The sequence below is a fragment of the Eulemur rufifrons genome, chromosome 18, assembly GCF_041146395.1.
Source record: "Eulemur rufifrons isolate Redbay chromosome 18, OSU_ERuf_1, whole genome shotgun sequence".
NCBI classification, from domain to species: domain Eukaryota; kingdom Metazoa; phylum Chordata; class Mammalia; order Primates; family Lemuridae; genus Eulemur; species Eulemur rufifrons.
Genome location: NC_091000.1, coordinates 42,031,336 through 42,044,184, shown reverse-complemented (window position 1 = coordinate 42,044,184; position 12,849 = coordinate 42,031,336). Strand labels below are relative to the sequence as shown.

The window sequence follows — 12,849 nt, the reverse complement described above, 5'->3', positions numbered from 1 at the left end:
TATAGGTCAGAAGTCCAGGGATGATATATGGCTGGGTTCTCTGCTCAGGTCTCACAAAGCTGCAATCAAGGTGTTGCTGTGATCTCATCTGAGGCTTGTGCTTTCTTCCAAGTGCGAGTGGTTGTGGCAGATTTTAGTTGCTTGTGATTATAGAACTGAGGTTCTGTTTCTTTGCTGGCTGCCAACCAGGGGCCATTCTCAACATCTGGAGGCTCCATGTTCCTTGCCACGTGACCCTCTGCATCTTTAAAGCCAGCATGGAGAACCTCCCTCCCGTCAAATCCCTCTCATGCTTCGAATCTCCTTTGCCAGGAAGAGCCCAGGTCTTTTTAAGAGCTCACCTCATTAAGTTAGACTCACAGGGGATAATCTCTTTTTTGTAAAGCCAACTGATTTGGGGACCTCATTACAACTACAAAATCCCTTCACAGCAGCACCTAGGTTAGTGTTCTGCTGCATATCTGGGAGAATGTGTGCATATGAGGGGTGAGAATGTTGGGGGCTATCTTCGAATTCTGTCTACTGCTGGGATAATAGTAATACCTTAGAGTGTTCTTAAATGGCTTGAGATATGTATGCAAAGTACTTAGCATAATACATGGTGCAAAGAGGTTCAATAAATGGGATCTAGTATTGTTAATGTCTATATATACTATATTTTCCTGCCTGCATGGATTTTTGAATTATAGCATTATAAGCATACTAGAAACATTATATAATATGTTGCTGATTATTTGGATACTCAACAGAAAGCAGAGATACTAGGCCATAGTCAACAAACTCACAAAACCCAATATTTAGTCTATTTGCTGGAAGTTGATGAATTAATTCAAACTGCACTAAAAACAACGACAACAAAAACCCCCAAACCAGGCTATCCCTCATGTTGATATTCAAGCTCCTCTATAACATGGCATGAAATGAAATATGTATGGGTCTCTACATAGTTCATTTTTTTTTTTTGCTTTTAAACAAGAAAAATGCATTACAAAATCCATGCCTTAAACACTGACATTTTTCAGAAAGAGTCGTTTTGTTTCTACTCATGCTCTGAATATAAAATGAATGCTTCAAATGCTTCATTCATGCCAGGGCCTCTATGCCCCCTTTCTCCCTTCAATAGTTCCAGTCTAGAATAGGCAACATTATGCAATTTGGTGATCCAGCTATAACAATGGGAATGCTTCTCACTGGCTGTGGGAAGAAAGATACCTAAGGGGTTAACAGTAATATTTTGCAAATTGAGGCAAGTGAAGAAAAAATACATTAGCATAAGAAAAGGTAGCCTTAGGGGATTTTCCAACTCAAATGTTTGGTACTAAGAGCTCCATGTTACCAAGGGGGGCGGTTAGTGAAGAAAACCCAACCCTTAGTGTCGCATTCTCGAAATACATTGCTATTGTATTTATTCTACTGGAAAGAAAAGACCTCATAGTTAAAGAGACGGAAAATGGTTCTTTCTAGTAAGAAAAGTCAAAATCTGATATAGTAAGGAAAGCATCTCAGAGTATCAAAACAAAGCAAGAGGATTCCTCAGGGATCGATCGCAAAAAGATGATTTCCTGAGTATGTTAGGAGTAGACTAGAGGTGGTTTGAAATTAAAAGTCTTAAGCAATGATTTTAATTTTTAACTAGAATGAGCCCCAAATGTCTGCGATTAATTTAACTCAAATTTAACAGTTTTTACTACCTTTAAAAATTGTCTAACAGTATCGGAATGCAGTTAGCAGGTATTTCCCTTTTATTAGTACCTAGATTTATGTAAAGATTGTTTTGTAAGAAATATCCAAATAATTATTAGTTAAAAACATTCAAAATAAGTATAAAAGATTCTCACTGATTTCCTTAAGAAAAAGAATATACTAATTATTCTTCCTATGAAGATGTTGAACTAGTTAAATCAATCTTTTCCTTACTCTTATGAATGACTAAGCAGTAAGAAAGTGATTTATTTGATTCTGAATCTAATTAGCTTTAACACCACAGTGAGTATGGCTGTCCAAATAAATCATGATGCATTTCATTAATAAATTAAGGTGGAGAAGGGCCAGCTTATTTTATATAAATTGTTTATGACATACATTATCTATGGGGGAAATGCAAAAAAGATGTTATTTTTTTCTGAGAAAGGTCTTTTCTAGTTAATAAGATGCAGTTTTGGTTATTAAAAATGGGAATAGCATAAGATCAAAGAAGATCATCCAAGTCCTGGAAAATTTTTCCACAAGTAAAATATTTATGATATTAATAAATATCATAAATAATGAAATTAATTGTAAGTCAATGGATAAGGGCAATATTCAACAACTCATATGTCAGGAATCAACTGAAAAATAAAGCTACATCATGGTCTTTCCATTGTATGCAGATTATTATATACTATTCCACTTCTGTGGAATAGTGATCTTGTTTATCTTGTCTCTTCCTTTGTTTATTCATTTTATGTGTGGATGTTGAAGAGATCAAGGTTTCAGGTCTTTATTCCTGAGAAGACATAAGTAAATGGATCTGCTTTCTCAAGCACAAATAACTCTGAAGTGGTAAATAAGGAAACCAAAGCTTGAGGGAAAAGGAAGAAAAAAGAGGGAAGATAATTTAAAAAGTACTAGGTAATTCCTCTGATGTTGAAATTTTCATAATATGATATTGCGTTTTGAGATATTATGAACATAGCATCCTATATTAATGTAAGTTAAAAATGCATTCCAAAACTCAAGTGAAATTCTTTTGGATGATCCATGTTATGGTTTCCCAACCCTAGTATGCAAAATTGAGAAATGATTATAGACCAAAACCCTTTTCAGTATAAATCTGACACTTCTATCCCATGTGCTTATTCACAAGATGTGCCATTCATTGGCCCGTTCCCTGCGAAAAGGAGGCAGTATATAATGTCATTCATTCAGTAGTAATTGATCATTGCAATGCACATGGGAAGGTGTGGGAATTATTTTTTAATGTGGGAACTGGTTCTAAGCTACCAAGTATTTTATCAATAGTCTGAGTTATGCTTTCTGAAAATTTTCAGATCTACGATTTACCACAGACCCTCTATAATTCAACTCTTTTGTATGTTATTGCCACAATGTTTTCCAATTCTGTGAGTAGAAGGTAAAGTGAAGAGAGCTAAACTGTTTGCGTCTAAATGGTAAATGGTGGTTTAGAAGGCCTGCTTATTTAGCATCATAGAGGAGCAAGGTGCTTAGAGGTTATGTCACACCCTTCTTGCCACCCAAAATCCTTCCTTTCACAGAAAGGGAAAGGAAAGCACATTGGGTCATATTTATTTTACCCCTTGTGCTTTTTTCTCTCAGTTCAGGAATCAAAAGACCACGTTCTTTCAACTGAGTTTAGCATTTCCTATTTCATTTCCCAACGTGACTTCCTTTTTGACTAGGAATATAGACCCTTAGATATCTTGATGCCTATTTATCTTGGAACTAGGGTACATCAATTTTCTTCCTTTTACAGTATGGAGAACACAGTCATGCTGCTCTTGATAAAATAACCCACAGATATCAAAACCCATGGTAAGCACATAAAAATATGTTTTTTATTAATATTATTAATGTGTTTCCCTCCTAAATTTGTAACAGAGTTATTTTTTTTTAACTTTTAAGTATATTACCACTTTTTATTTCATGTAGGTTTTTTGTGAAGTTATGAATTTTTGTTTCTGATAAACACAATGAATTTTCACTTTCTGCTAGATTTTAATTAAGGAGAGGAAAAGAGTAAAGCAAGCATAGTGAGAATAAGAAACTGCTGGATTATAGTGAAGAAAAAGAGAAGCCTGAAGCTATTAAGAATGGCAATTGCATGAGAGATTGGCTTTACCTTTATAAATAATTCTCTCTGTGGAAAAAAACAATTAGTTTTCTTTTCAGTTTAAAAAAGAAAAAACCTTATTTCTTGCTGTTGGCCTGGAAACCATCATAATGGATAATCTTAGTTAATAAACATAATCCTACTGAAGTCACATAATGGCTTGAATTCATGCTATCTTAAGGCAGTTTCTAACCAAAATTAAACACATCTAGCCAAAGACATATTAAATGATGGGAAAAGAACAAAACCAGGGTTTGTCATCTAGATGTAACATATGATTCAGGTTCGATTCAGGTTCCTAATGGGAAAGGAATTAATCAGCCTTGCTTTTGCAAGATTGCAGATTAAATATTGTCTTACAGGTTTTTGAAGGTGAGGGTTTCTGGGGCCTATTTCACCTCCTTTTTAATTATTGAAGGATACAATTATTAGCATGTGCAAAATTATTATATTGTAATCTCTATTTGCTAAAACACCACAACATAAACTGCCTCAAAGAGAGACAAGACTTCAAACCCCATGTCAAAAGCCAGTTAGTATTCCAGGATAATAAAAGATCTTTCTGGGCAATTCCTATAACTTATTAACATATCCCATATTTAAAGCCATAGAGAAATGGTTGTACTTTATTGCATGAAAAGTATATATTCTTGGCCGGGTGCGGTGGCTCACGTCTGTAATCCTAGCACTCTGGGAGGCCGAGGTGGGTGGATCGTTTGAGCTCAGGAGTTCGAGACCAGCCTGAGCAAGAGCGAGACCCTATCTCTACTAAAAATGGAAAGAAATTATGTGGACAGCTAAAAATATATATAGAAAAAATTAGCCGGGCATGGTGGTGCATGCCTGTAGTCCCAACTACTCGGGAGGCTGAGACAGGAGGATCCCTTGAGCTCAGGAGTTTGAGGTTGCTGTGAGCTAGGCTGACGCCACGGCACTCACTCTAGCCTGGGCAACAGAGAGAGACTCTGTCTCAAAACAAACAAACAAAAAAAAAAACAAACAAACAAAAGTATATATTCTTATTTAAATATTCCACTTCATTCGTTTAGATAACATTGCAGGTATCTACTGCAAATACTCTACCACATATTCCTAAGCAAAGAAAAACATTAAAGTCCACTGAAAATCAATGAAATTTCAATAAGCATAGATGATAAAAGCATAAAAATTTGCTGCATTTAAAATGTTGGAGAGTATCTGAGAAACATTGAAGCTTTGAATATTTTCTTAGATAAAAGAATGTTGGCTATCTGCATTTCTGGGGAATATGCAATGGATTATACCAGGGCACGAGGATGCAAAATGTTTATGAAAAAGACTGTACTTAAGGAATTGTGGATTCAATTGGGAAATTGGGCAGATGAAAGAAAAAAATAGCAAAATCAATTTGCACATGTTGAGTGCCAAATTAATAATGAAGATAATAACTAGAAAATTAGGTTTAAATTTTTTTTAAAAAAATGTATTGGTGGACCCCCTGGATATCTGTAACTTCTGGATTGGGTCCTATTTCTTTTTATTGTCTTATTTCAAAATATTAAGGAGGTGCAAATGTTTTTGTTACATGGATTCCTTGTATAATGCTTAAGTCGGGGCTTTTTAGTGTGCCCATCACCAGAATAGTGTTCATTGTACCCAATAGGTAAGTTTTTACCCCTCCTTCTCTCCTTCTTGGTTTCCAGTGTCCTTTACATCTTTGTGTCTTGTGTGGCTATGATTTAGTTCCCAATTATTAGAGAGTACATGCGATGTTTGTTTTCCCATTTGAGTCCTATTGCAAACTAGTCACATACCAATAACCCAAATGTTGCTTCCCTCCTAAGACTTTAAACTCCTACACTGTTTAAAAGCTTCTCTGCCCCACTCTTGGGCTGGCAGGATACCCTTGAATAGGGTACTGACTCGGATAGGCCCAGGTGTGCTCTAAATTGGCCTGTGAGCCATCTCTTTCCTGGGCAAAGTTAGTGATTGGCCTCCCCATCAGTTTTCGTGTTCTCAGTCAACAGCATCCACTGAATAAATTCAGCACTGCCTGTGTCCAGAGTGCTGTTAGATTCCGTGGCCATGATAGCCAATAAGCCAGTCTCAGTTTATGCCCTTCTTGGAACTTGTATTCTAGGGGAGGGGAGAGAGATTAAATGTATGGCTTTTTAAAAATATTATACTGTTTTTCACGCTTCAAAAACATTTTTTAAAATTGCAAATATAAATCATGCTTGTGGCAACAAATCAAACAATACAGAGGTATACTGAGGAAAAAGTTATGATCCCCTGCCCTAATCCATCCAGTTTGTGACAAAACAGTACATTATGAAGGGTATTTATAGGATTAAAGAGAAGGTTTCCCTGGGGCACCCACCTGGATGGAGGGTTGGAGAAGTGTTTACCGAGAAAGTGATTATTAGGCTGGTATTGAAAGGGTGAGTATAAGATCATTCCTGGCAGAGGGAAAATATTAGCCATGTTCTGACGTAGGAAGGAGAATGTCAAGTTAGGACCCGTGCTGCCGGCCCACAGAAATAAATGAGGAGAGTAGTAAGATGAGGATCAGGTTTTGTAGGACCCTGTGGGCCAGGTGAGGGAATTTGGATTTTAGTCTAAGAACAAAGAGAATTCATTGGAAGGTTTAACATAGGAAGCAGCATGATCCAAATTTTTTGGTTAAGAGCATTCTGGAATGTTGTAGTCCTGTGTGGAGAATGAATGGATTGGAAGGTGACAAGAACAGTTCGAGGAAGATCAGCCAGGAGATGATTTCATTTTTACAGGCCGTCTTGAGTTTTCAGTGGGCTTTGCCGACAGCCAAAACAAACGTGCTTACGGAGAGCTCTGGGGCAAGGTGAAGGGTCTGAGTTGAATTTTTAAAGAAACATAGGCTTTAAACAAATGGAAAAATATATTTGCTATAAAGATGGGAGCATTATAGCAATCTGATGAAGCAGATTTAACATGGTCTCTGAAATTTGATGTCTTCACCTGTAAAATTAAGATAAGGTCACATGACTAAGGGCCACAGAGCTAGTGTGTTGGACCAGGTTGACTGATTCTATTGATCCAGGTGGGACCTGGACTTGGACATTTTTTAAGAGCTCTACAAGTGATTGTGATGAAGGGCTGAGAACCTCTAGCAAAGGCTGAGAAAAGAAGGGGATACCCTTGAATAGGGTACTGTTGGGGTTGCCCACATTGAGGGCAAGATCAAGGGGAGCCACTGCAGGAGGAAAGGAGCCATAGAGGTGGGTGACTTAGGACAGTGGAAGGCCACCAAAGCCAGGGAGGAATTTCGAAGAGGAGACTTTAATACAAGGAAACAGAAAAATCAAGGAAAATAACAGACAAATGTTTGGGAGTTATCAGTGGCCTTGGAGAAAACAGTGTAGGAAACTGGGATGATTTGAGTCTATATTACCAGTGTCAAAGAATATTTGTCTGCTAACACAGTGAAGGGAAGAGTCCACTCTCTTTTTGAGACAAGACATTCAGTAAAGGACAATTACAGGATTTCCTCCATTCTGAGGCACACTTTTAAATTTTAATTTTCTTGAAATCAGGACAGGTTTTGTAATAGTTGTTTATAAATATAATGCACAAATGTAGTGCTGATTTTTTTTCCTTCCACGTAAAGCTGTATTAAGTCAATGGTATGTTATACAATTTATCGCATCTTAAAGACCAATAAATATGTACTTTAGCAAATATGAAACGATGACTTGCTGTGTGCCACGTGTACAGAATTTAAAAATTAATAAGCAGGGCCCTGACTGTCAAGTTGCTCAGAGACTTTCAAGATAGATGATGTAAACAGAGGATTCCAGCCCAATATACATCAGTGGAGAATGATTGTAGCAATTGGGTGTAGGTTAACACCCTCTTTTCTTAATTAAAGGAAACGTACTTTTGTTCTAAACAGCTCAGGTTTCTCTAGATATGTGACCCAGTGATTTATTCATTTCCATACAGGCTTTTCTGTTTGCAATTGGATGTGTTCCAGTATATACATACATTACTTCTAATTTCCACAAGCAGAGTAAAAAGCATAGATAGAAAATAGAGGAACAGTTTACAGCCCAATTAAGAAAAGTCATAAGAGAATGTATTTGGCAAACGATGAATTGGCAGCGCTTTTTATTTTGTTCTAAGAGGTGAGTGAATTCTGTAGAAGCTACTCGCCATTACTGAAGAGCTCACTGTATCCTCTAGGCCTTTACCAAGTAATACGAAGGCTGACTTCAGGAATGCCTCAGTTTCTCTTTTCTCATGACAGAAAACTTTCTTTTATCATAATCTTTTGTCCTAGATGTTTCTGAGTCACTCAGCTTTAAACAAAATTATGTCCAGGGATAGAATTTCTTTAAATCTTTGGAATACAACTTATTTAGGTGGTTGTAATTATCATGTTATTAAACAGCTGGGTACAAGATTCATCTCAAAGTCACTGGGTTTCTCTGAAGCCACATTTAGAGGTAGACAAGTTTGGAAAGGGATGATGTTCTTGTCATTCTTTCTGCTCATGGTTCAATAAAATGTTCTCAGGTCATGTCCTTCTCAAATAAAAAAAGCGAAGAATACTGATTAGTTGCTAAACTTCATTTCCTTTCATAGTGTGCTATATTTTATTTACCTCAGAGATAGTGGATCAGCAAACTTTTAAATATAAATCCAGTCTTTCAAGTTAAAATGTCAAACCAGAAATCCCAAATTATACAAAAAGTAGAAATAATGTGTTTGTCTGACATACAAAGCAAACAGATTCTGGATTTCCCTGCCATTTTTACAGGTCAGAAAGGGGAATTTAGATGAAGTACTTTTGGAAACTATCTACCCTAAATCTTCTCCCCCTTCCTTTGCCCCACACCTGTAGTGAGAATCTATGGAAAACTACTCAAAGTAATGAAATCACCGGGCAGTCTGAGTTTTCATCCATCCCTGACATATTTCAGTTAGTCACCTAGTTAGGGAAAGCATTTCACTGCAATCGGAGCTCACACGTGGGGACGTGGCCCCCTAAACATGATCTCTCGCTGATCTGACATATTCTCTGAGGCCTAGCTCCTCAAACCTGTCATATTCTTTTCTGGATGCATTTTTTTTGGCATATGTTCCTTGTTCTACCTGAAATAACTTTTAAACTTTCTCTCAAGGCACCCTCCCTTCATCTGTTTCTTAGACTTATTCATAAAACCAGGAATTCAGCATTCATTCTCCATTCAATAATGACAGCCATGTGCTGCATAATGATGTTTCAGTCAATGATGCACCAAATGAGACCATCTAGGATGGTGGCTCCGTGAGGTTATAACACTGTATTGTTGTGATACCTTTTATATGTTTAGATACACAAATACTTCCCATTGTGTTACAGTTATCTATAACATAGTTCGGTACAGTAACGTGCTGTACAGGTTAATAGCCTAGGAGCAATAGGCTATACCCTAGAGCCTAAGAGTGTCGTAGGCTGTACCATCTAGGTTTGTCTAAGGGTACTCTATGATGTTCATACACCAAGGAAATTGCCTAATGACACATTTCTCAGAATGTATCCCAGAATGTATTCTCAGAATGTTTAATAAATTAACCACATTTATTAAACACATACTGGGTGGGTAGGTACTAAAGCAAAGCATTTAGGAAACAAAGATGAGTGAAAGTATGGCACCTACCATCAAAAAGCTCATAGTAGAGAGAGAAATAAAAACAGGGTATAACAGTTTAATTCAAGAAGATAAGATAGAAGGAAAAGCAGTGGGCCCCCATCGGGAAGCAGCTCACAGTAGGAAACACCTCTAGCTCTCTGGAGACCCTTATTCACATTTCAAGACCTAGCTTGAATGTGCTCTTTCTTTTGTCAACCTTTTAACCTTCCCATGGAGCCTCCCTTCAGACTCCGGTTTGAAGACTGTGACTCAGCCCCATGGCATATTGATCTTCCCCATGAGATGGTGGGCATGGAGGTATTTTGCTTTCTCTTTCTTTCCCTTACATTTAACGTGGTGTTTGGCACATAGGTGGCACTCAATACATATTTGCTGAGTTAGCTGTAAAAGACAAGTTCTGGTCCTGATTGTACTCTAACAGCACAGATTGGTATAATTCAGTCTTGAGAAGCTGGATGAGCCCATCATGAGGACTTCCTGAGAGAGATGAAAGTTAAGCTGGGCTTAGAATTTTAGGAAAATCTCTAGCTGCCTCCTTGGGTGAATTTTTAAATATGTACAAGTAAAAGACTTGTTGAGATTATGAAATCAACAGAATTACTCATAGGCAAACATTCTAGAAAGAAATGATGACCTAATGTCACAACAAAGTTGCCTCTTCGCCAACTGGGGGCTCCTGATATTTGCCACTTATTTGCTGATTTGTAGATTTGTCTCAGGAATAGTGTTTTAAGGGACACTTCATGTTCCTGTGGATGGCTATTGTCAGTAGATGGGGTGGGAGTCAAGGAGGCTGGAAACTCCAGGGGAAGGACAGCCAAACTGGGCATCAGCCATGAAGAGCAGAGAAGCATGAGTTTTAAGGATCAGAATTAATTACAACCTCCCCTAGGTTTTCACTTACTTGAGAGTCACAGACACACCTCTTTTCAGTGTTGACCCTCTCAATCTGCTTTCTTGTGGTTGCCTTTTCACAACTGTAGGATTCATTAGTGAGCACCCATGCTCACGAGGCATGCGGCATGGCCAAGTTGGAAAAGTACTGAATTGAGAATCAAGTTGGTTTCACTAGGAATTTATCCTTCCCAAGTATGTAATAAAGGAGATGCCCAAAGATTTAGCTAAAAGGAAGTCCAATAGTATGTTAGCAGTAAAGTCAGAAATAACCTCATATCCCCCCAAATAGGGGATTGTAAGCACTTATGAGGCAGTATCCATATAGAGATTAAGAGTGATGGCTCTGAAGACAGGCTTCCTGAATTCAAGTCTCAGCTTCACCACGTATTAGCTGTGACACCTTGGATAAGTTCTTTAATCTGTTTATGCCTCAGTTTCCCAATCTGTAAAATGATAACAATCTATTCCATTGGGTTGTTGTATAGATTGTGTTTTTACATATATAGAGCTTAGAACTGTCACATACTAAGTGCTCAATAAATCAACCAAAACAGGACACTTTTAAAAGTTAAAGAGGAAGGTAATCAAATGGGGTCAACAAGACAAGAAACAAAACTGAAACTTCTCAAAGGATGCCACTCTATTAATAATTATTATCTATTAAATGAAATGACTGAAATAATGCTATAAATGCATATATTAAAATTCATAGCTAGCTAACAGTGATCAGTATAATGATTCAGTATGTCATAGAAATTTTATACTGTATAGCTTAGTTAATCCTTCAAAAGTGAAACAAAAAGTCCACGAAATGGAGAAGAAAGAAAAAATATGAAAACAGATTAATTAAAATGTCTAATCTCTGACTACAGATCCAGAAAGGGATTAGAGAAAACAGAAGTAAGGAAATCAATAATACAAGAAAATTATCACAAGGGAATAACATGAATTTCTAGATTGAAATTCTCCAAGTGTGAATGGGGAAAAAACCCCAAAAACTTCAAGACATACCATTGTAAAACTTCATAATACTGGGATGAGAAGAGACAACTCAAAAGCCTTCCAGAGGAAAATTGGGATATCTGCAAAGGATCGGGAATCAATATGGTATCACACTTCTCAACAGCGACACTGGACTCTAGAAGGCATTGGGACAATGATGCCCCTATCTGATAGAAGATGACTTTTAACCTAGAATTCTATACCCAGCCAATGGGCAAGTGGGTGGGAAGGCAGAAAAAAGACATTTACAGGCATTTCTGTACTCAAAAAATGTATCTCCACGTATTTTTTTTCCCAGGAGGTTATCTAGCAAAACAAGGGGGTAAAATAAGGGAAAAGAAAGAATTCAATCCAGTAAACAAGATACCCAACAAAAGTGACAGGCAAAAGGAATTCCCAAGACAGCGTTAAAAGAAAGTACTAGGGATGTGGCCATGCAGGGACCTGGGGAACTATCAATTCAGATAGGAACAGGCAAAGTGGGGGCTCCAGGGGGAGCTTTTATTGTGTACAAATATTGTGCTAAATACAGTACCCGAAGAACCAAGTGGGCTAAAAGTGGTTGCTTTGGGGAAGTGAATGCCAGGGCATAGAGCAGGGAGAGAAGAGGAATGTTTTTATTACAAGTACTTTAGTACTATTTACGTGTATTATCTACATGTATCTAAATTAAAATGGAAAGAATAATACTCTGTTATGTACATACATAAGCATTTTATTTGGTAAAAATAAAAAATTATACTATGGGAGAAACAGCAATAGTCAACTGGAATTTTAGTAGTTAGGGCTCCTAAGTTGAAAAAATTTTAATCTAAAGCCAGGACTTTCAGTGCTAAAGTTTATTCACTGACCTGAATAAACAAGACTTTTTATTTATTCAGAAAAGTGTAAGGTGTGCCTGTATTTGGCATTAATTGGGTGGTGTATAGAAAACTGCCTGTTTTATTCCATAAGAAGTACTGCCAAAACCAGTTGTTAAGCTAGCACAGACTTAATGACAGCCACTATTTAAAAATATATTAGTACATAAATGTGTGCTTTTTTTCTTGGAGTTGTTTTCCTCAAAGCATCCATAAATCTTGACAGCTTTTTATTTTTAAGGCTGTCAGGACCTGACACATTGGAAGGATTTCCGTAAGCATTAAGTAGCAAAAGTTCTGCAATTTTTCAGATTTTTAGCACCTATTCCTACTTTGGCCTTTTAAGTCTGTTTACTAAAAACTGTCTTCCCACTGTCTTTCCTGAGCCGTGGCCTCCCTCACTGGCTGCCTCTTCAGCCGAGCAGCGAGGGAGCAGGTTCCTGAGAGGCTGCAGCTGAAGTCGGGTCAGTACAAAGCTCCCGTGGTGGTTACTGTCGCAGGGCCCCACAGATAGCTGGTGCCAATCTATTCTATAAATATCCAAGTGCCAACTGCGTGCCAGGCATCGTGCGCTAGGCCTGGGGATTCAGGAGTGAACAAGACAGAC

The 12,849-nt window shown here is 37.5% G+C and overlaps 1 protein-coding gene across 1 annotated transcript in view; it reads left to right on the top strand.

The window, feature by feature from the left end:
* SPMIP2 (sperm microtubule inner protein 2) overlaps positions 1-12,849 on the top strand; it is a 79,972-nt gene that overhangs the window by 46,940 nt on the left and 20,183 nt on the right. Inside the window, exon 4 of the mRNA XM_069493260.1 lies at positions 3,473-3,531. Coding sequence (XP_069349361.1) covers positions 3,473-3,531 — 59 coding nt within the window. The remainder of the gene's footprint in view (positions 1-3,472; positions 3,532-12,849) is intronic.